This window comes from Seriola dumerili, unplaced genomic scaffold (assembly GCF_002260705.1).
Source record: "Seriola dumerili isolate Sdu_G_001 unplaced genomic scaffold, Sdu_1.0 BDQW01003009.1, whole genome shotgun sequence".
NCBI lineage: Eukaryota > Metazoa > Chordata > Actinopteri > Carangiformes > Carangidae > Seriola > Seriola dumerili.
In genome coordinates, this window is record NW_019177264.1 from 476,467 (window position 1) to 500,995 (window position 24,529).

Below are 24,529 nucleotides of genomic sequence, written 5' to 3' on the forward strand. Positions count from 1 at the left end.
AAAGTATTTCAGTATATTTCAATGCTTGAGAAGTTTAGCAAATATAGTATAGGCATAATTATATCAGATTCTGAAGTGACTCCAGTTATATATATATATATATATATATATATATATATATATATATATATATATATTTCAATATACTTTCTTGCAGAGCTCATATATTATGCGCATCTTACCAAAACTTTCATGAGGTTTATAATACATTATATATATATCTTTTTTGTTGAACCTGTTTTAGATGGATACTGATTCAGCTTGAAGTTGAATTGTATTATAACAAGAGGACAGAGGTGCTTATACTATGCAAAAGGTTTGATGTTTAGATTCTTATCCATCACACAGAACCAAGAGGAAGGTGTGTGATGAGTCCCAAATTCATTCTGCAAGTAGCCCAAACATACAGAGTCATAAAGAACTATCTTCAGGAACAAGAAGAACAAGGAGTCCTGCAGCAGATCATGCGGCCCCCACAGAGCCCTGATCTCAGCATCATGCAGTCAGTCTGGGATCACATGAAGAGACAAAAGACACTGAGACAGTAAGAATCCACAGAAGAGCTTTTCAAGTTCTCCAAGAAACTACCTACCTGCCAAGAACAATGAAAAACTGTGTATTTTTTTTTGTGTTTAATGCACTTTATATGTAGTTAGCTGATAAATAAAAACAATTCATGGATTTATTTCTATGTTTCCAGTATGAAGGCCAGTGTGAAGAGTTGCTGCTTTTCTCTGTTTTAGAACATTTTAAATTGAATATATTTGGGTTATGGAAACTTAGTCGAACAAAACAAAACATTTGAAGATATCACTTTGGGTTCTGGGAAACTGTTACAGGCAATTTTCACATTTTAATTGACTGATTGAAAAAGAACCAATACTCTAAATGAATATGTATGAATTGTATTGTATTATAACTGTAAAGATGTATATATATGCAGATGGCAGTTTATTATGTACACATAGCTTAAACTAAGTTAGTCTAATACAAAAGTCCTGCAATAAATTTTCCTTCATGAAGGTCATAATGTTCCGTTTTTATGAAACTGTGTTAAAAAGCTGGTGATTCAACTGTTTGATCATTTTAGAGGCTGTAGTTTCTGGTACTATTGAATTGTATTGCATTATACAGAGAGGTGTTTCTGTTATTTAGCCAATCCTCATTGATAAGAATGGGTAAAAAGTAATAGCAACACCTGTCAACATAACGCAATACAGCTGAACAGCACCACAAACTGCAGCCTCCACAATGATCAAACAGTTGAATCAACACGTTTCTAAAACACTAAACATTATGACCATCATGAAACTATAATTTATTGCAGGACTGTTGACTGTTAGACTGCATTAGTTTTATCTAGGTTTTCCTAATAAACTGCCAACTGAGTGTGAGTGAGTGGTTGAGTAAGTGTAGCTTATGTATTTGATATATCAATCAAATGGATTTTAATCAGACATGATTACAAAAATATTTTTTGATTATTATTGATATTATATATATATTATCTCGTATTTTATATGTTGGGGTTCGGGTTAAGTTATAGTGAAGGTGTTTTCTGTTCTCAGAGTGCAAACTAAATATGTAGAAGCATAATTTAGTTACTGCTTGCAGATTAGACTTTGACCACCTTTAAATTCAGTTTAAAAACGTTTATGTTTTGCACTGTCTTTGACTCCTTTCAATTCTTTCTCTACTAATTCTCTACTTTGAATTTAGATGGTTTAATATGTTTGTCTGCATTTATGTTTTAATGCATTATTAAAATAAAGCGCTTTGAATTGCACACGTGTATGAAATGTGATATATACGCAAACATACCTCACCCTTCAATGCACATATGTGGTCTGCGATCAACTCGCGAGATCACGCGGCTCGCGGAGCTTTGGCTTAGCACGTGTGCTGCTCTTTTTTTTTTTTTTTTTTTTTTTTAGTGTGGCTCTCAGCTGCCGAGGCGGATGATGATGATGGCGGAGCTGGTTCAGGGACAGGCCTCGGTGGCTCAGCCCGGAACGAAAGATGACTTCGCAGACACGATACGCCGGGTCCGACAGGTAAAACGCTCTCCAGCGAACACAGCGCTTGTGATGCTTTCAGGACCACAAGCAGCGGGTCAGCGTGTTGGAGCAGGGCAGGACTTTGGTCGGGGCACCCCGGACCCCCTACTACAAACACTCCTCATGCAGCCAGCCAGCGAGCTAGCAGGCTAACGTTAAGTAGCCGAGATAGCTGAGCGGACAGATTAGAGTTTACTGGGAGCAGAAGACGCGTTAATTTACAGTGTCAAAACTGTCAAAAACGACGACACAAGTCATATTTGACGGAAGACACGAAGGCCATTTGTAATGTCGAAGTTTGTGCAACTTTAGTAAGTTAAGTCGACACACAGCAACCTGTTGTCAAGTCAGAAGTTGCACTTAGCTTAGCTTGCTAACTCACTAACAAGTTTGAGACCCTGAATCTTGACCCACAACGTGATTAAAACCTAAGCATTTAGTTTAGACACGAAACCTGATCAACCCACCAGTCTGACACGCTGCTGGTTTTCAGGTTAGCTTTACAAAACTGGTTGTTGCCCCAGTTACAGAGACACACTGAGAGCTTGGTCAGTAACCACATGTAGCACTGACGTTTAAACCCCTTCATTTCCCTTCTTTAATCTCATATGAAGCTTGTCTATAAAACACGAAGCAGATGTTGCACACAATAACAAAACCGAATAGGCTAGTGTAGCTGGTGTTAGCTTGCTAGCGTGTGTGTCCTAACAGATAGGCCATGTAATGTAACGTCATCTGTTCAAATAAGCCTCCCTCCACTCCTCCTGGTCGCCACACTAGGTTTTTTTTCCATTGCTGCCTGGAAAATACCTGAAAACTATCCAGAAAACAACCAGCATTTCACTGCTCACCTCTTTAACAGATATAGTTGAATGTAGCAGAGATGGTCACAGTAGTTGTGCTGTCATTAAATTGGTAGAAAGTAACGCTGTTTGTTTGCTGTAATAGAAGATTAGTAAACTACTGTCTGCACTTAATAGTGTGCAAATTGGACTTTAGTCATACAGCTGCTACTTTAGCTTCCCCCAGTGTAGATTATAAACACAGTCTACCTCTATCTGTAAATTTTTAATCCTGATTTGCATGATTATAAAATGTGCACCAATATCTATCAGAATAGTCAGAGTTTAATGCACATTTATAAAGTTAAAAAAAAATTTGGAGGTCTAAAGCATTTATTGGTCAGGTACATTTTGTCTAATTTTGAGCACATGCAGAGAAAGCAAGTGCATGACACTGCATGTCACTGCCCCCCCCCCCCCGCCCCCCCCCCGAAGCGTCTACTGTTTTATCTGTGCTCACACATTGTTCACAAGATCTGGGATTGGCCAAAACCAACAGCGTCCACCTGAGGATGAACATTTCATATCATCCTCTTAACGGTAACAACAGATAGGATCTGTTGCTACTGTTTACAAAAAAGAGTAGCCACTCTGTTATTTTGCGTGTTATCACAAGACATCGAAGTGGCATATGATAACAAGGCAAGTGGTGAGAGATGAGAAGTGGAGGCCTTGTTCCAGTGCTTCTCTGCACTGCTGTGCATAGTGTGGTGTTGGTTCCCACAGATGCAGCAATAAAAATGACCTGCCTCTCACTGACATTTAAATCTTGAAGATCAGATACACGTCAAATGCTCTATTTTTTTTTTAATTAAACAATTACCAGAGTAAAGGTCCATTAACTCAGCAGATGTTAACCTCTTGATTAGGCCTGCCATTGGCTAATTATTGGACTCTGCCTCCTTATGCACACCTACTGTTTTCAAAATGGCAGTGTCTCATTGTCACTAAATGTACCCATCTTGACCCTAAATGTAACCATTAACATTTACATTCTGTAAACCAGTCAAACAAACACACCACGTCTTGTTAAACATAATAACCTCATTGAGTGGAAGTCAGAGTCACAAATAGTGTAGATTACAGATGAAACAGTTGTACCACCGTGGCCAATGGGCAAGGTGTCTCAGATCCTAAATATAAACTAAATACTTTAGCTCTCATGTGACCACATGTCATGTGATTTCATTTGATTTATTTTTAGACGAATCAGACATTTAAATACATATTTTAACACTTAAAGTTTGAAAATCGACTGACTAGTTACTATTAAAGGTTTTACATATTCACTCAGCAAAGATTGCATTCAAGAAGTGAGTCTGCCTTGAAGGCCTGTCGAGTCCCACAGTGGTGTTTACCCAGAGACCTCAGTGAACTTCGTGGGGGTAGACAAGTTTGTACCAGACAGTTTGCCACAAAAACCACCAGACTGCCAAAGAAAGCGACTTACTATGTTTGTAAATAGTTGCATATTTGCCTCACTGTTCCAGCTGGACTTTAATCAATGCAACTTCTCTTAGGATCCTGAACTTAATATGTTAATAGAAATACTGTCAAAATATACCTCACCTGCAACTGTAGACACGGTTGATAAAACAGGCAGGTGTTTGAGAGGATACTTCTCAGCTATGTGTCTCTAGTGAAGCAAAACTCTGAGTAATGCTGGTTTCACAAAGTGCAGTCATTTCTTGAGTATTGACTTCAGCCACAATGCTTTCCATGTTGCTTGACACACACGTAGCTACAGTAATGCCATGTGAAACAGCCACTCCACACCTGCTTCCTTTTCTGCTTCCTTATTTCCATTGCACCCCTCTCGCTTCCACCAGTGGGCTCTGAAGTAGATAATCATCCCTGAAGGTGATGGAAGACTCTAATTGCCGTCAATATATTTTCATATTGTGAAAAAAATTCCAGTCAGGCGCAGATGTCAATTTAGTGTAATTTTCTGAAATGCTATACTTTTGTATGGAAGGAGAGGCGGTAGATTAACGGGGAGTGGAAAATGCTGTTGGCACTCTCGTGCAGGGAAACTGAAGATTTAAATGTCCATCACCGCATAACACGAGCATCTGCTTTAGGTCGGCAAGTGGATGATTTTGAAAATAGACATAGATTGATTTTTATCTAAGCTGTAATGCAAATAAGCGCCCTCTTCTTGAAGTAGTGTGTAAGCAGCAAACACATAGAGAAATGTATGTCAGGTAGTGCAGAAATTAACAGATCATTCCTTGGGCTGGTCACTGATTTTGATCTGGGGATAAAAAAATAAAAAAAAGCATATGATTATCTTTTAATAGTACTGTGTTTTAACATGGCATGACTAGAAAGGGGTGTTGAGCCTCCATACTTTTGGTACTGAAGTAAAAACTGCTGGTATCAAATTTATATTTTTGTTTATTCTTTCTTCAGATATGACTTATTTTAGACTGCAGTTCCTGTAGCCAAAGCTCTTACACAGCTGTTTGTGTTTATATTGCTCAAAGTAAGGTATCAATTTAAGTATCAGTACTGAAACTCTGGTAATGTATCAGCATTAGTATGTCAAAAATATTTCAAACAATACTCAATACTTAGCCTAGAACATGACATCGCTCGGCATGGCTTGTGTGAATTACTCGTTTTTTATGCAAATACACTGAACGGTAGTCAAATATAAAACTAGCACAAACTACAGCTCGTAAAATAACCTCTCTGGTACCAGTGTGAATAAAATCATTATCGTACCTTCCTACTGCTCGTACGAACAGCCTGCACTTCAGGCTTTGAATAAGGAACTGGAAATGTGTTTTTTTTGTGTCAGTGCTCTAGGCAGCTGTCGTAACTTTTAGGCAACTCATCTACTGGAAAATTCAGTCAGTTGAGATATTGCTGTGCGCCATGAAGATTTGTGTCATTTGTCAGCCAAAGCATGAAAAAGCCAGTTTAGTCAGTGAGAGCTGGCACATGACAGATGTTTCAAGGAAAACACCAGTGTCGGTAGTCTCAACATGAGCTGTAGCAGACTGCTTCAAGCTACTCTAATATTGTACAAAGTGCAGTTTTCAGCTGCTGTCAAAACGATAACACTCCACACAACAGGCTTCACAGCAAATTTGATGCATGATGAAAGCAAGAAGAAAAGGGAAAGTGTCACACTTATCTTGAAGGCTTGTCCTTGATGATGTTTTGGAAAGGAAATGTATGTTCAAAGAATATCGTCACTTATCCACTTTTTTACCTTTATTCCATCGCACACCCACTGTGATGTGTCCCCAGATGGCAGCCAAGATGGGAGGAGACCAGATGCCCAACATGAACAATTCCTCTGCTGTCATTGACCCCTCCCTCTACGGCTTTGGAGGCCAAAAACGTTCACTAGACAATGGAGGTAAGCCTTCATTAGAGACACAGAAATCCCTGATGTTTTAGCGTTTATCCTGCATATTATGTATCTGGATACCTTCATAAAAACATGTTCCTCCACGTAAGATGCTCTGTCAACTTCTGCACGTTTAAACTGTGTGTGTTTCTGTAGCTTTTGGGATTTGGCTCCATCCACCCTAAAAAGTTGACTTATTTGACATGTTGCCATTTCCCTTTGGAAGTGTTTTTTTTTTTTTTTTGCTCTAACCAATCAGTAGCAAGTGACATATTAGCCAAAGTCGTTTTCAGTCAACACAGAAGCCGCAGCAGTGGTTGCCTGGAGCTGTTAACTTTCCAAAGTTTTCCATGTCAATCGAAGAACTGTGCCTGTTGAAAAGTTATTTCTGTAAATCAGCACACAACAACCTGCAGATCTCATTCTCTCACTTGTCGCTAGTTTTCTGGCTCTGTCACAGGAAGATGACGTATTGCCTCCAAAGCTCTGATTGATCTTTTGTTATTCTAACCAAGGAAACAGACAGTGAACCTGTTTGAATTGCTGAAAAAACTGGACATATTAGCAGCAGGAAAAAAATGTGCTCATGCCCAAAAGATGTTTGAACAAAGATTGATCCTTCTGTCTCAGTGGATATGACAGACCGTACATTTGTTTGATAGCTGTAGTGTTGTCGTTCATTTATGAAACCCCAGATTTGAAAAGACTTTACAAAGTCAAGCAACATAAAACAGAAATGTAATTTATTGATCTTGCCTTTCCAAAATATTTCAAAATGTGAAATCCATTTTTATCTTCAGATTTTGTGCCAGTTGTTCCACATGAGGTTTAGAAGTAAGACTGCTATCGAATCAAATTGCAGAATCATTATATTTATGGTCTGCATGTAACATGAAATAATTTTGTCTTATCAGCTCTCTGTACAAGTTTGAGACTGCAGAGATGTGTGAAGCTGAATGTGTTTTTATCATTCTTGAAACACTGACCCAGTTTGAATTGAGCGTAACAATGCTTTATGGGTGTAATAGACCAGAAAAAAACTATGAAACTTTACCTTTCATCCCTGTCAAACTCTTCTTCACTTACATTGGTGACAGCAGCTCAATTTCTTCACTTGTGTGTCAATTTTTGAATTGATTAGAAATTTGATTTATGATTTTGTGTACTTTGTGAAAATGGCCTCAGTGCACCACAGGTGGAGCTGTGTAGGGGAAACACTGTGATCTGTGAAATAAGAGCTGTGGTTTTCTATTTTCATGGTTGTGTGGAGTATTAAGTATCTGACACTGCAGTGTAGTAAGAAAATGTCATCCTATCTCATTGTGCCTTGCACACAAAACAAAGATTTGATCCATTTCATATCCATGAAGTGGGAACACTAGTCATTTATCCCGTCCTCCTCTTATCTTGTCATAGCTGTTTGTATGATGTTTCAGTCCTGAATGCATGGATAGATAAATCGTATGCAATTCTGGTTTAGGTTTGTTTGACGTGCTGTTATTGTTTGCAACCATTTGTCCTCGGTTTTTCTCAGTCAAGGTTGTCCCCAAGCATAAGGGAAATTATAGAAAGGGTGTCTGTGAAGCACTGCAGGTAGCTCTCATGGAGCTCAGAATTTAATTATCAAATGTACAAGTATACAAATGCACTCAGGGTGTTCACACTTTTATCTCAGAGTCTTGTCCTTGTATGAATTCAGTACACCTCCTATTTTGTATTCATAGCTGTTCCATCCTCAAGCGTTAACCCCAGTGCATTTCCAGAAGAAGTGAAATCAGTGCAAACGACCATAAAATTGATTGAACCTGCTAGATATCAACTCAGGTGTTCACGTCCATGGCAGCACATCCTCCAGTGACCCTGCAGGACCCTTGCTTGGTGCTACCTGTCAAAATTCAATTCAGGACCAGCAGCCACTGACCCAGCTGCTGCCTTTCTCTCTTTCTGAGCGGCTCTGATTGAAACACTCACTCATACACTCGCAGGCCCGATTTCCATGCTGGTGAAAGCCCCCTGCTGTGGGGTCAGACACGAACACGAAGGATTGGCAGGACCATATCCATCTGCTCCTGTCCCCTCCAGGACCGACTCATTCCTTCTCATTTTTCTGCTTCATTGGCTATCACTTTAGCAGATGTTTAAAATATTATCTTTAGCCATGATCTGACTTTATTTCTCATATGTTAATTGGTTTGCTTTCTTCTCCTTTCTCTCAGTAGGAAACCACCTCGGTGCAATGGTACATCAAAGGTGAGCAGAGCAAACTCAGTTTGTGTTTATTGTAATACACTTTTGATGAATTCATCGTATTTAATCTGCCTCAGTTAGGTAGTATTGAGATCACGTATTCTTTATTTTCCCTAATAATACATCTTGTCAACATCATAGGTTGCTGTATCTTACCTTCAAAGACACATTGCAAAACCACAGATAAACAGGCGACAAATGTTGACATTTTAGAAGCTGGATCCTGTAGATGTTTGATATTTTTGCTTGTTTGACAGACATATTTATTTGGAAACAATTTTGTTAAGAGTCATTGTTTGTCATTTTAGAACAATTGTTTCCAGAGCAGATGCAATCAGTCGATTCGTTGATTAATAGAAAATTAATCACCAACAATTTAGATAATCGTTTTAAACGTTTAAGAAAGAATGGCAAGACCCAACTGGTTCCAGCTCCTCGGATGTAAATATTTGCTGCTTTTCTTAGTCTTTTGTGGTAATGACCCAAATATCTCTGACATGTTACACACAAAACAATTGAGAAATGAATCTACAGATTGATTGATAATGAAAATAATCATAAGTTGCAGCCTTAATAGTCTCAGCTCCATTTGTTTATATGCTTCAGAGAAAAGTCTAGTGTTAGATGGGTCTTGATTTTATTATCTTTGGTCAGAGTTATTAATCATGTCCTAATCTCTCACAGGGCTTTTGCGACAGAAGACTTCAAAGTGCCTGATAAGATGGTGGGCTTCAGTAAGTAGCCCTTGGGTTCATTTATAGCCAGTACTGATGTTTGACATGTAATCACCAGTATTGACATTCTACTCAGTTTTTGGGTCACTGCTTGGGGCCTCGGTCTAAATTCAAAAAGGCTTAACACTGGTCTTTTCTCTCCCCTCTCCTCATAGTCATTGGAAAAGGAGGAGAGCAGATCTCAAGAATTCAACTGGAATCAGGTTGTAAGATCCAGATTGCTTCTGGTAAGTTGTAACTAAACACATTATCAAAGCCTACCTCTTTCTGCTGCTGGAAGCAACTACAGGCTTGAGCCATAAACTGGAAACACAGTGAAGCTTCATACCTTCATATATGTATCTCACTAATTAGGTTCCTAAGCTACACATAGTGGTTTCAGAAAGTATTCAGACCCCTTCACTTTTTGCAAACTTGATTGTGTTGTAGATTTAATTGTAAATGGATAATTTCCATTTTGCCCATCAGTCTGCACTGAGTGCAAAGTGAAAACAACATTTTTAGATTTTTGTCAATTTATTAAAAATCTAAACTTGTCGCCTTTTGGCTGGAGCCTTCAGAAAAGTCCAGGTCATCATTAACTTGTAGGTACATTCCAAATATTTAATCATATTATCAGAGTAGGGAAAAATGGTTAAATAATATGCTGTTTGACAGAACAAATGTCTGTCAGAATCAAATGTCTGTATGTGGGGCTTGACACAGGAACAAGTGACACTGCACACACAAATAAATGCAGTGTAATACAGGAGTCCTACTACTTTTTTTCTTTTGCAAAATCAGTCTTTCTGTTTAAACTATGACAGAGAGATGGTATATTTAAAACCACATGTGAAAGTATTAGTGCTAATTTTCAAAGTGGCAGTTTTCTTTAAGTTCGTGATTTGTACCATTGTTTTTTCACTTAAAACAGACATTTTTCTTTTAGTAGCAACAGCCAAGACAACATACAAATATCAAGTTTGTGAGTGAAAGCCTTTTGTATATTAAACGGCTGGAAGCTGCTTGGCGTTCCTCCAGACCCGCAGCCTTCATATGTTTGCAATGTGTTTCTATTTTGGTATATTCTGTACACATGACTTCTATATTGCATGTCACTCTTCCTGGAAGAAAGATGGTGCCTCTGTCGCTCTTCATGAGGTTTCTTCCATGAGGTTGTTTTTTTTTTGTTTTTTCTTGAGGTTTCTCTTGGAGAGTTTTACCTTATCCAAACGTGGGGTATAAGAACAGAGGGTGCCATATGGTGTACAGACTGTGAAGTCTTTTGAGACAAATTTGTGATTTTTGGACTCTGAATAAAATTAACCTAACCATACAGTTAACTACTCATTCTTTAGTATGCGAGATTGTGCAGTTTCTCTAATTTTATTATTTTGTCACAGACAGCGGAGGCATGTTGGACAGACCCTGCACACTGACTGGCAGCCCAGAGAACATTGAGTAAGTCTCAGCCTTTTTTGAATAATTTCTTTTTAACAAAATATACACATATACAAAGACATACAAACACAGCTCCAAATACCCTCTCTGTAAATAATTTTGAGTTACTTGTGACTAATCAATAGTAATGATATTTTTAGATCACATCTGAAACCAGTGTTGGCAGTGTGTCCATATAGTTTAAAGAAGGCTGACAATTCCTCAGAAATATGTTGTATTTGCATTTCCTAAGTGATACGTAATGCTATTTCTATAAAGCTTTTTTGGGTTGTAAAAGTTGTAAAATCCCCTAATAATAAAGAAAGTTCTGGATCTAATGCAAAGGTAAATCCTGTAAGGGAGCCCTCCTCTGCACCACATCTAAAACACACCTCTGATACTTTTGATTTATGCAGTCTCTCTGGTGTGAAAGAGTTGGTGAAGACAATTGTAACAGACCAGTCTGTGTCTGGCATTAACAGTGGCTGACAGACTTGTCTTTCAACTCTCAACTTTGACAGATTTACTGAAACTGCACAGAGCATGAGGAAAGTGTGCCCTATTGTTGTGACAAAGAGGGCACGAACTCAAATCTCTTTTCACGTCTCCTCTCAATCACCTGAACACCTCTTTCAACGTTTGACAGAGAAAAATGTGACGCAGAACAGTTTTTGTGCAAAATCTGTATCTCTGGTGACAAATGTGCTTCTTGGTCCTCACTCCACCCACAACAGGCAGGCCAAGAGGCTGCTGAGTGAAATTGTGGAGCAGTGTCGGTATGGTCCTGGCTTCCACAGTGACATGGACGGCAACAGTTCCATCCAACAGATCCTCATCCCCGCCAACAAAGTTGGCCTGGTCATCGGCAAAGGAGGAGAAACCATCAAACAGCTGCAGGTGTGGTATAAGGTCATTCTGAACATTTAGCAATTAGATAAAGTTGAATTCATTGTTCACAGTCGTTGTAGAGATTGGGGAGACTCTTCTAACTAGTGACTGCTGAGTAACAGGTTTAATCAAGTCTAGTTGAACCCACTTACTTAAACCACATATTAGGCAGTGAAAAGTAAATGGAAAGTCAAGCAACAGTCCTGAGTGTTCATTATACTGTGACTGTCCTCTGCACTACAGTCACTTTGTTCAACTTGTAGTAACATGCACAAAACCAGTTTAGTTTGCCATGATATGTGGCTTACCTATTTTTATGCCACATATGATTTATAATAGTCGTATTGAAAATTAACCACTACGATTAAGAAGTTAAATTTTATTAGATAACTTGTGTAATGACAAACAAAACAGTTTGAATGCATGTGAGAATACAAGGTCAAAGTTGGACCAGGACTTAAGTTTTCAGGACTGTGGACACTGCTTGGGGATATATTTTCTTGATTAGATAGTTGACTGTAGAGCTAGAAGTAGGAAACACTGAAAGAAAGAGGGAGACAACTTGCAACAATGGTCCCTGGCTCTTTATTTTTCTGTGTAACTCTCATGTACTGGGAGACTTCACCTTCAGATAAGGCGGTACTGATCTTCAGTTAGATTTGCTGTCCGCCACTAATTTTTCTTGACTGACTCATTTTTTGTTTAGTAGTATTGTCCACAGTCTGTACAGTGATGGTGAGTAAGAAGGTAAACCTATTGAGTGCGTTAGGGTTAATCACATGAATAGGGAGGTTTAAAAGGAAAAGTGTGCTAAGACTGTATTTTTTAATGTCAACAAATACCACGAAAAGACCAAAAACAACAATCGGTTGATCTGACTTAAAGATAAGGTCTGTGTAGCCAAAGCCTGATATTGCTTATTCCTCTGTGCCATGGAGCTCCATTGTTATTATTGCAGCTATTAAAAACCCATCATTGAGCCACAGCATTGCCCTGGGTGACATGATCTTCACTGCAATGAACATGGACACTGCGGCCTATTTTTAGTCGATCCCACATATACACCAACCTGTACTGTAAATACCCACAAACGCACCACATCTATGGCTGGAAACAGTTTCCTTAGTCAGTGTGAATCAAAGGGCCTGGGGCTGATCGGTTGTTTTGGTCTTTTTAATGGAACTTGTTGACAATAACAGTAACATTGAGTATCTGTAGCCTTAGACCTCAATTACACTTCTTTGTAGATGCACACATGGACATTTTTTCACATAAAATCTCATATGGATGGTTTGGATTATGAGTATTTCTTTTCTAACTTAACTAGCAGAAATTGTTCTTTGCAAAGACGGGTTATAGTGTATATTTGGAATGCTCTGATATGGTCTTAAACTGATGTGAAAATATCTTTTCAAATCCTCCATGAGAATTCACCCTCTGGCGTATATCAAAATAAAACCTGTTCTTTGAGACCTGGCAGGATTTCCACCATTTGGTGTGAATAGTGTTTTGGGCCCCAGGTAACTCTTGTTTCTGCTTCTGTCTGATTGTACCCCTGCAGGAGAGAACAGGAGTGCAGATGATAATGATTCAGGATGACCCGATGCCCACTGGAGCAGACAAGCCCCTGAGAATCACTGGGGATCCCCACAAAGTGCAGGTCGGTCTCAGAGGAACTCAGTGTGTGCCACTATCTTTCCTGTTTACACTCAATTTTACACATTTTATGCCTTCAGTCTTCGCCTCAAACATTTGAAAACCTCTTTGTTTTTATTGAGAGGCGCTTGGCTGGACTTTTGCTTTGCTTCACATCCAGCATTCTATGATTAAAATTTTAAATTAAATTGTTGTGTCTCTCGATCCTCTCTTTAGCAAGCCCGTGAACTTGTGGTGAAGCTCATCCGGGACAAGGACCAAGGAGACTTCAGGGCTGGCAGAGCAGACTTTGGATCCAAAATGGGGGGAAGCAGTCTTGATGTAAGAGCCTGCCTCTCAGCTTTTCAAATACTGGACATTTATTTATCATTATTTGTCTGAACCCTTCTTTCTGTCCTCATTTTCCAGGTGGTTGTGCCCAGATTTGCTGTCGGTATCATCATTGGCAGGAACGGAGAGATGATCAAGAAGATTCAGAATGATGCCGGAGTCAGGATCCAGTTTAAACAGGGTAAGAAGATGACAGGCACTTCCTCAAAAATATAACTGAATCAGTAGTTGTAGATTCAGAAGGCGGAATAGAAGTTACCTTGTTGTAAATCCAGTTCTACCAGTATGTGCATAACCGCCTGTCGGGCGTATCCAAAATGAATGAAAGAATCCAAACGGTTTATGTTGGAAATATAATTAAAGCACAAAACAGCCTGATCAAACACGATAAATCCATCTAGTGTTGTGGTGGTACTATCATGGGCAAAATAAGACGCAGATCTATGAATCAAAATCTACACTGTAGGTATCTACAGCAGAACCCATTGTGTCAAGTATAAATCCAGCTTTACCCATAATAAACATTTTAAGTCTGTATGATACATTTCAGTCCTGAAGTTACTGAAGTAGACAGTACTCCATGAAATCCTCCTGTTTATGTTGGAAAACAGTATGTGTCATTAGGAAAACAAATACTTTTGACAAAAACTTTCTCTCTTACATTTACATTTACTAATTTGGCAGACGCTTTTATCCAGAGCAACTAAGAAGTGACAGACAACACTAAAGCTTCAGTGCAGTAGGAGACTTTGACCTGGTTTGTCCTGGTGGGAGTCCGAGCGTCTGACAGCTGATATAAAAATGCAGAGTGACTGAGCGTCAGGCAGAGCTTCTCAATCATCAGAATTCATAGACAGTGATGTTTACTCCAGTCTGATCATCCAAGTTCAGCACCTGCTGATTCACTACTTCTGAGCTGTGAAATTCAAACCTGAACAATGTGAGACATGTGAAAATATCCAGATATGAGACATTTGATCACCTATAGAACTTGACGGTAAATTTGTTTACGATCTCAGAGCAGTTAAAGACCTTTTTTTCCTCTCGTACTTGTCCAGATGATGGAGTCAGTCCAGACCGAGTTGCTCAGGTGATGGGCCAGCCAGACCACTGCCACCATGCAGTCCACCTCATCAATGAATTGGTTCAAACAGCTCAGGTATGTGGACAGCATCTGTAATAAAAAACACCTTTTTTCACTGAACCCTTCTTTTTACATAAGATTTATCAGATTATAAACCAAATATATTTTACTTATCTAAGTGTTGCTGAGGCTCATTATCTTCTTCATTTTTAGGACAAAAGTCAACCTGTAAAAGTTTCTTACACTGGTTATAATAAAATAAAAATATGTTGAGTGCTTAGATAAAACATCAGTAGGGATTCTGTAAGAAGCAATTTAGGGAGCTAATGCTGCTGTACTGTTCTTCCTTGACCTTTCTAGCAAATGTCAGTTGAGCGTTTGTGTTAGGTCAATGGCAACCACAAAATTCCTCCATCTCTTTCTATTATTGACTCTTTTGGGGTTTTTTTTTCTTCTGGTTCCCTCCCTCCAGGAGCGAGATGGGTTTGGGGGAGTAATGGGACGTCGAGGGCGAGGTGACAGTAACATGGGAGGACCTGGCGGACTGCAGGAGGTGACATACGCAGTACCTGCTGACAAGTGTGGCCTAGTGATTGGCAAAGGTAAGGATTGTGTTATTTGTCACATTTTATTATCATGTTTGGTTGATTTAAACACCTGTTGATACTGGTAGCTCCTCAGTGAGCTCTTCTTAGATTTTTTTTTTTTTATTAGTGGCTTGTATATAAAACTTTTCCATGAAATGTGAGCTTGCTTTGTTTAATTGGTGTCTCGCTGTTTGGCCTTCTTTTCCCACGTGTGCTACATTGTGACTCAACTTGCTGTCATAGAAAAATAATGCACAGTTCACCGACACAGACAGTCTTAATAAGAGTATATCCAACTCGCCAGATGCCGATTTCCTTTAATAACTGAACGCCGTTTGGTGTCCTGCCACTGCGTGAAACTGATGAGAAGAGGGGGGGGCTGAGTGACCACCCTCCTATTCTCCCTCCAGGGCTCATGTATACAGCACAAGTGGCATTCATTGGCTTCACTAAGGGCTTAATGACGGGGATAATGCGTGTAATGTGACATTAATTGTTAAAGGTGCATAATAACAGCCCTCAATCATGTGGAAGGCTGCCTGGCATCTAATGAGGGTCTTTCAGCCCAATAGAGTGCAGCGAGGGAATGAATAGAAGGAATTAGCTTATTGGCTATTCATGCCCACTCTATTGCCAGCTATTTAAAAGTCATTGACCATTGCATTGGAAGGAGGTGTGTGTGTGTGTGTGTGTGTGTGTGTGTGTGTGTGTGTGTGTGTGTGTGTGTGTGTGTGTATATGTGTGTGTGTGTGTCGCCTTGTGGTGTGTGTGTATGTGCAGTGGTGGGTGGGGTCAGGGGGGGGCCTCTTTACCTAAGATAAAAACATGGCAATAGAAATGTCAAGTGGCTTTTGTGCATGTAGTGGGCCGAGGGAAACAAATAAACCTGGGCGTTGCGTCCCCCTCTCTATGCATTAGCATATGAAGTGGGCCAATATGGTGGAGATGGCGGTGGGTCTGGGTGCTGTCAGCCGTCCCTTAAAGGGTGCGGTGATTAATATCTTTACGATGCCATATGCAGCCCATTGCCCCTCTGTTTTGACCTCCTACACACACACTGCTTGTGATGAATCAAGCCACCCACCAACCTGCTCAGACTTTACCGGCTCAAACTTGGTGCAAGAGCCGTAACAAGCTTCGTACAATTTAACTCATGAGATTTAATCCAAAATAATCTATACTCAAGGTTCAGTTACTAGGTTTTCCAGAACTTTCAGTTGTATCTGTCTTCCTCAGCAGGTGGAGTTTTCTCAGTTTTTTAAAACTGAAAGTTGTTTAGGTTGAAATCTCCAGTTTAGTTTGATGTGTAAGTATTCCTAAAATAAATGCAGATGCTTTGTCACTATCCCCCAAACATGAGAAGTAAATGGCCTTTAATCTTAAACAGAAACAAAAACATAAATTGACATCTTTTATCATTTGTAAGTGAAATTTTTCCATTATATCATAATTGTTTTACAATATTGTTTCCAATTAAATAGTGAGTTAAAACATTACCAAAATTAGTAAGTGAAGTGGTTACGATGAGTTCTGAGCATCATTTTGATTATTTTATGTGACTTTTGTTTACATTTTCTTGCCAGATATATTTTGTAAGTTTACACAGTGTGGGACAGTACACTGTGAGCTTGTTTACATATCATAAACCCAGTACAACAGAATACAAGATAGAACAAATACACAAGAGAAAAATAGGACCAAAACTAACAATTACAATTATTTTCATTATTTATTAGTTTGCTGATTAGGCTCTCAATTATTCAATTAACTGTTTGGTACATGAAGTATCAGGAACATGTGATAAATACCCATCGCAACTTCCTAGAGCCCGTGGTGATGTCTTAGAACGATTTTGTCAGGCCAAACCAAAAGATAGTCAGTTTTCTGTCTTAGAAGTGAAGAAAAGCAATTTAAATCATTAATTGATAATCAACATTGAGCTGATTAATTTTCTGTCGATTGTCTTAAATATTTCAGATCTGGGGCACATAATATAATACAACAATACATAACACAACGGAGTGAAAAATATACAAAACAACTAAAATCCACTCAAGGCTCTTCCTAGAGGGGCAGTGATATGAATGAATATTAAATAAATATCATATATTTCAACCTTATCACCCAGCCCTAGTTTCATGCGGCTGTTACATTTGTAATTTCCATGTCACACATTCTGGCAGTGTTATTTTTCCCTTGAGGTCTCAGTGTTTCCCCACCACCAGCAGCTAACCAGTCCCTTGGCTTTGCCCTGAATGCCGTCACCAGTTGCACTTTTGTATCCCCTCCTTTTCTCCAGCTCACTAAACCAGTCTCATTAATAAGGCCCGTATTATCTGTCCTCACTACAGCCCAGTCCATGAAATGAATAGTCAGGGTCTTCATTGCTCTCTGCTGTCTGACTAGAAGAGCTCATAATGGCTTCATTAAGGCAGAAGTTTCATTTGGTTGACAATGGGTTAATGGCCCATGTGCAGTCTGTTGGCAGCAAGGAATAGGCTACGGGAGGAGGAGAGGTTTTTGATGAGCGTTTTCATTCGGAGGTCAGCCAGGGTCATCCGAGTGTCAGCCACAAGTGAACAAATGTGTAATTGATGTTGGGACAGCCCTGGTGTCCCCCCGGGAAGCACCCTCAGCCTTTTTCGTTTAGATGGGCATTGTGGAGGGGGGGGGCGGCTGTATGCCCCCCGTTCACTCCCTCCTCTCATCACGGAGGACAACACAGAGTCAAGAATGAAAAGGGTAAAAGAGACAAATGATATCCCAGAAGGAGGATACGCTTCAATTTTGGCCCTTTTCTCCTGCCAGCTCTGTTTCATTTCTCCCTGCTGGTGTAATTGCTCTCCCCACACGTCGGGAAGCTGGCATCTGATGCGGGGGGGGGGGGGGGGGGTGTGTGCAGGAGATGTCTCCTTTTGTTTACCGATTTGCATGGATGTTACCACAGAATGGTAGATAAGTGGTGGGACACATGCCAGAGTCTTCATAAGGTAGAACTATCACATCAGTTTAGTCAAGTGAGTCAGTGGGATTCTGGTGTAGAGAAGTCTGGCCTAATGCTGCGTTCATGTCATATAGGATAGATGGTAGAGATGGGAAAAGATTTGTTCATGTCATCCAGACGGTTGTATGGGTACAGACTTAGTCGTGTTAGGGTTTATAAACACTCTGCTTTGGCAACATAATGCTATACCCATTATGACATTTATGGGTATGGCATATTATGACATTTTGTCCCCAGGACACATACTTATTTCATACGTCACCAAGCTGTGAGGCAAAGGGGGGTTCAGATGTGAACACCACACTAAGTTATGTCAAATATTCTTATAGCTGGTATTGGTCTCTACCAAGTCCCAAGGGAAATAATCCAGCTAGTTGCTAACTGTGTCTGTCTTTTGTTCGGTGCTGAGCAAGTGATGTCCAGAGGGCTAAAAACAGTTGAATCAAAATGTTAAAGCTGTGTGCCAGGCGGCTAAACAGTGAGCCGAAACTCACTATAAAGCTCTGTGAAACTGAGAGGAGCAGCTGATAATTCCCTGCAGGTTCATCACTATGAGCAACCCTTCTCACATTGTTTTGTCTTTGTCATTTGATAGATTGTTTTGAAAAATATCAATTACAGCCACTTTGAGGACTTTGTCACAATTCTGTTGAAGAAGTCTTATGTCAGCCACATAGAAAAATGTTGAAAACTCATCATTACTTGATGCTTTTATAGGTGGAGAAACCATCAAGAACATCAAAGAGCAGTCTCGTGCCCACGTGGAGCTACAGAGAAACCCGCCGCCCAACACCGACCCCAACGTGCGCATCTTCTCCATCCGAGGCACCCCTCAGCAGTTGGAAAAGGCCCGCCAGCTGATCGATGAGAGAATTGGGGTAGGTGGTCTGGCTCCGGCCCCCCTGGTACTCCCCCAGAACACTATTGTCTAGCCTGATATTCATGAGCACACATGTCAATGCGGGGAGCTGCTGGGGTGAGCTAGGCTGCTGTGGTCCTGGTGGCCAGCAGGATGTCACCAGAGGTTAAACATGAAGAATCCATCAAATGGACTTAATGGAGTGCATCAGCAGCCAGCCCTGCCCTCTGACCTTGCCTGTTGGCTCCCTTTAAACACAAGTGTGGTCTCTCACTCGCCTCCTCTTCCCTTTCTCTGCTCCAGGGCCCAGGAATGGGGAGCAACAGCAACTTCGGTATGAATCCCTACAACCAAGGACCAACCACTCCTCCTCAACAGTAAGGATCAGTTTCTCTCCTCACCATGTCACATTTTGATACATTAGCTTTAGGACTACTGGTTGAACCTGTGCTCATAGTGTTGACAGTGTCTTCAGTGGGAAATTGGTTGTGAAGTTGTTTCTTTTCTCACTTTGAATTATCTGTTTATTTTTCCTGAAGTGGGCCTCAGACATTCATGACTGGAGGATGGGGTACAACCTTTCAAATATGGCAGCCTCAAGGCCAACAGGACCACAGTAAGTCAAAGCACTAAGAATTAAACTAGGTCTGTATTTTCCAGACAAAATCTCAGTATAAAAACACAACAAATCAAGAAAATCTGATCTTTCCGCAGCTGGAGAATTGTAGTCAATGCCTGACTCAATGAGGGAACAAACAGTACATAAACAGTTTTCATCTCTTAAATTGTTTCATTACCCCTAAATGTCACTCAGAGCGAAGCCAGATGAGTTTTATCAGAGACTTTTATCAAAGTCTTGTGCAGGCTGGGAGGAGTGTTGCGTTCCCTCTTTAAAATTTGCTGTCGATGGAAATCATTAGGAAGCATAATTGCAGACATGAGCAGAAGGTGAAAAAGGGGGGAAAGCTAAGCTCACTCTCAGTAACTCTGGTGGTGTTATCTGTGTCTGGTTTCAGGTCACAATGGATCCCAGACGGGCCAGATGGACTGGGAGCAGTATTATAAAAAGCTAGGCAAGTGTCACTCAGAGAGAAAAGAATATTTTGTTTGAACAGCCAGCTCAAGGCCCACTTTGTTTTACTCTCCTGTTAAGTTTCAATTGAATTCTCCTTTGCTTATGTGCACTTAAACTTTGTTCAGACTAGCCTGATGAAATGCGTGAATGAAAGAATGCAAGCATTTACAACAGATGTCTTCTTATAGAAGCTGCAGTATTAAATGTTTCAAACATTTCTAATGCTTGTTTACAGGTCAGCAAAACCAAGCCCAGAGCACCGCTCCTGAATACAACAAAGCTTGGGGTGAGTCCTTGTTTTATTTTACAAGCATAACAAAAACTAAAGGGCAAGTGTGAGCTCTGCCATCACACTTCAAAGCTGCAAATGTGACTTAATATTCTTGATTATTCCTCACTGGTGCTTTTTCATGCCCTTCAGGCCAGACAGCCGGTCCTGGATCTCAGCAGACCTCTAATCCTGACTACAACGCCTGGGTTGACTTCTACAGACAGCCGATGGCCTACTTCAACCAGGGCGCACAGCAGACACAAGCCCCGGGCCTTCAGGTGAGAACCAACTCTGAGCACTGTCTCAACATGTCTCTCACAGCTTCACAGTACAGATGTTAAAAGGATAAACAAACATGAAAAGACCAAAACAAACAATGTGTTGGTCCATCAGTCCTGCTATAAATGCTCCTGTGTTTTGTTAAAACCATTTTAAAAAGGTGTAGATTCAACTGTACGGTTATTTTAGAGGATGTAATTTGTGGTGCTGTTGAATTGTACTGCATATATAGACAGGTGTTAATTTCAACCTTCATTGATATTAGGATGGATAAAATCCAACATAAAAAAACTCAGCATTGTAACCTTAATAATTGGAGAGGATTTAATGCAGGGCTGTTGTATTAGATTGCATTAGTTTTAGCTAGATTAACCTAATAAACTGGAAACTGAGTGTAAATATGTATAAATAGGTCACAAACGCATTATAAAATTTTAAGGCTCATTCATTTCCTAAAACTGCTAGGAACTATCGTTATTAGCAAATGTTACTTAAAACAGAAGAGAGCAGAAACGATTAGTCGATTAATCAACAGAAAATTAATCTGGAATCATTTTGATAATCGTGTAATCACATTTTTAAACAAAAATGGCCAAATGGTCATATGAGGAGTTTTCCTTTGTCTTAAATGATGGTAAATTGAATAACTGTTGGTTGTGGACTAACAAACAACCATTCTATTGAAAAAATAGTTATTTGCACTTGAGTATTTGTTTGGAACATTTTTTAGGTGCTCTGTTTTGTCACTCCCACACACACCTTCCTGCTGCTGTAAATAGTTACCAATCTACAGTTCATTGCAATGACGAAACATTGCACCCAGTGCAAGATGGGTGTTTTGCATATCTTTTGGAAAACAGTGGAGGTCTATGACAACAAGAAAAATCTTGAATACAATACAACTTTTCCTTTAAACTCCAAACAAATGTTAGAGTTTTTTACTATAAGTCTCCACTGGAATCAGCTGCAATATGGTTAATATTGAGAGCAATGATCAACAAATTGATTTTATTCTCCAGGATCATTAGAGACGACGCCCAGGTTAAAGACTTGAATCACTGAGAGGATGAAAACAACCCTTTTTTAACAGATGGGGTTCAAGATTTGCAACGCCTTGAAGACTTTTTTTCTTAGTGAGAAACACTAGCTGTAGAATGACTTATATGATAAAGTAATATTTCTAAAATCAGGAACATTTATTTGTTACTAAATGCTTATGTACACTGTTATTTTGGATAGACAGTATCTGGGATCCCTTTTTGGACTTGAGAGAGCTGTTTCGTTTTTCTATATTTTCCTGTCTTTGATTGTACCGCCAAAATGAACCCAAGAGTTGTAACATTTCAAAAGGCAATATGATCTATTTTTTCTAGTTATGTTGAAATGAAACCATGATTATGTGCTTAGCAGTCTTGAATACCGTTTTGTCGTATGTCATAAGATGTTTAAAGAGTGTGTTAAAATGTTTTCCTTTTACATAATTGAGTGAAATGAAACTGTGATGTTTTGTTACAGCAAATGTATTTTTGTTACAAGGTTTAAAAAAAAAAAGGATTAATGTCAGCCAGTGGCAATAGTTCTAATTTAATTCCTGTTGTGCATTGTATGCTGTTTTTCATTGTCATTTTATTTGTACTCTGGTTTAAAAAAAAAAAAAAAAAAAAAAAAAGGTGCAATATCTTATTTCACTTTTGAAACAAAGATGGGTTCTCTTATATTTTGACAGACTTTTAACTTGTAGTTTTAAGATGTTTTTTTTTCTTTTTTCAAATGGAAATGTCATGGATAATTTATTACATTGATCTGATAGGACTTAGGGGGATGTTGCAAATAGCTTTTTTGCCTTTGCTACCTTGTAAAACTATGTATATATGCTCATATATTTGACTGTTAATTTAAATATATATGTTTCATATATATATATACTTATATAAAAAAAATTATTTTTTTCCTGTGATTAGTGTTGCAGGAAAATTGTCCCTCTTTTTCTGTTCTGTTTTCATACTGAAAATGTTCAAAGATTGTGAATGTGTGATTTGAAATTTGATGTTGCATCTTGTTATGAAGAAAAATAAGAAGTGGTAGATTTTTTTGTGTATGTTGTGTACCTGAACTATTCAAGACTGCTAAGCCTCTGTACTTCTACCTGTGTAATAATTAATGTAGTATTTTTATGTTAAGTATTATGATCAAAAACTCTTATTTGGTACCTCCCAGTTCACTAACGCCACACTGAGCCCTCGCTGTGGACTCAGTGGGGCGTTGGACTCAGTCCAATGCTAATAACTTTTTAATTAATTTTTTATTTCTTTGTGTGATCTAATATAAATGATATAAATGATGCATCACTATGGAAAAATGATTCTGGTATTAACGTCATTTCTTAATGAAAAGGGATATAATTTCAAAATGTCTAATTATGGTGTTTGTTTTTTTTTTTCCTTTATGTGTACAGTTAACCATGTATTAAAAAACATCCAGACTACCTTTATTGTGTACTGTTAAGCTGATTTTCTGTTTGATGAATATTATAAACATTTGAATGTCCTCTGTTGTATTCTGATATCAAGTGTTCAATTTTCTGAGTTTCACGTTGGAAACTTTCTGAAGCTCTATTGTGTATACTAACAAATGATACATAGAGGATATATAGGCCAACTGTATGTCTTCATGTTTTATAAGCAGAAAATATATATTTTCTAGTCTATTGCCAGGTCTCAAATTCAAATAAATTTTCCGCAAGCCTCTCTTGTGGTTGAGTTATACTATCGTTACTTAATGTTAACTGCAATACTTCTCCACTGCTCCACTTTAATGTAGTTTTAACTGTTGTAATGCACTGCACCATCACATCACCACACAGCTGCAAGTGTAACAGCAAATAGGAATTGTTTCTGTGTCTTTAGAGAGCGCTCACTGCATGTACTCGGATGTTTTGTTTCTGTTTTTTAGATTAAATTTGGGAGAGGAGTTCTTTACTCACTGCTTCTTGTGGGAAAAGTTTTCATTTACATATGTCAGTTATTTAAAATATCTGCACAAATACTGTTGAAATTTTGACATTTTTATGTTATTTAAACAAAGTAATAAGCTGTGTCTGTCCTCAGAAAATTGTTTGTCAAGTGATACAATTGCCCCCAAATTACATTTCCTAAATTTATTTTTACACCTGACATGAGCACCATCTTTATAATCTGTTTGGTATCAACATCCACATCTGTCTGGTCCGTTTAAACGCCAAAATACATTATCGGTGTGCTTTCATGGTGATTTGGTCAATGATGATGCTATTTTATGGTTTTCTTTTTCCATGACAATTGTCAGTCTTTTACTTGCTCATTATTAGCAGATTTCCTACATTTCCGTGTCTCATTGCTTCCTAAACAATCCATGTAATACTGCCATCCTTTCCCTCTCTTCGCATGTAAACTGTAGCAGCATCTCATCCCTCAGGCTCCTGTCCAGTGAGATGTTCCTCTCCACCCCCTCCAGACTCCTTCCAGCTTTTGTCACTGCACATCTTTGCGCTCAGCAGGGAGGCTCCTGCCACAGTGGACCCTGCACGGCCCCATACTGGCCCCCACATTGATGCTGTGCAGCTGTTTCCAAATCCAGCCCTTGATTTTGATCCTCTTCCTTTTTAACGTGCTGTCCCCGTGGACACTTCTGACCTGGTGGTCTAACGTGGGCGTCTAATAATGTAGTTGTTTCAGGATGGTTCGCAGACGGAGGTTAAGAGGCACGATTATTATTAATATCATTCATGGACACCTTTTCCTCCTGCGGGGGTTATTTTATGCTGCAGAATTTAAATCCTGATATTTAAAGTAGGATAC

The 24,529-nt window shown here is 39.2% G+C and overlaps 1 protein-coding gene across 3 annotated transcripts; it reads left to right on the forward strand.

The window, feature by feature from the left end:
• The first annotated feature begins 1,932 nt into the window (after positions 1-1,932).
• LOC111239563 (far upstream element-binding protein 3-like) lies at positions 1,933-23,180 on the forward strand. 3 transcript variants are annotated; one of them, XM_022769462.1, is made up of 19 exons: positions 1,933-2,054; positions 6,158-6,269; positions 8,477-8,510; positions 9,192-9,241; positions 9,397-9,468; positions 10,624-10,681; positions 11,395-11,557; positions 13,110-13,208; positions 13,421-13,525; positions 13,613-13,715; positions 14,593-14,693; positions 15,091-15,220; positions 18,927-19,087; positions 19,372-19,445; positions 19,608-19,684; positions 20,085-20,141; positions 20,379-20,429; positions 20,565-20,692; positions 21,713-23,180. In XM_022769462.1, exons 1-19 carry the CDS (start codon positions 1,959-1,961, stop codon positions 21,719-21,721), a joined length of 1,680 nt encoding a protein of 559 aa, XP_022625183.1. In that variant the 5' UTR covers positions 1,933-1,958; the 3' UTR covers positions 21,722-23,180. The 3 variants fall into 3 exon arrangements, with proteins under 3 accessions (XP_022625183.1, XP_022625184.1, XP_022625185.1); XM_022769463.1 differs by having other exon boundaries at positions 8,480-8,510; XM_022769464.1 differs by lacking the exon at positions 20,085-20,141.
• The last annotated feature ends 1,349 nt before the right edge of the window (positions 23,181-24,529 follow it).

Coding starts and splice junctions, on each gene's coding strand:
- LOC111239563 (XM_022769462.1), top strand. CDS start 1,959: ATGATGATGATGGCGGAGCTGGTTCAGGGACAGGCCTCGGTGGCTCAG. Junction 13,209..13,420: donor GGGATCCCCACAAAGTGCAG/GTCGGTCTCAGA, acceptor TCCTCTCTTTAG/CAAGCCCGTGAACTTGTGGT. Junction 20,430..20,564: donor TGAATACAACAAAGCTTGGG/GTGAGTCCTTGT, acceptor CATGCCCTTCAG/GCCAGACAGCCGGTCCTGGA.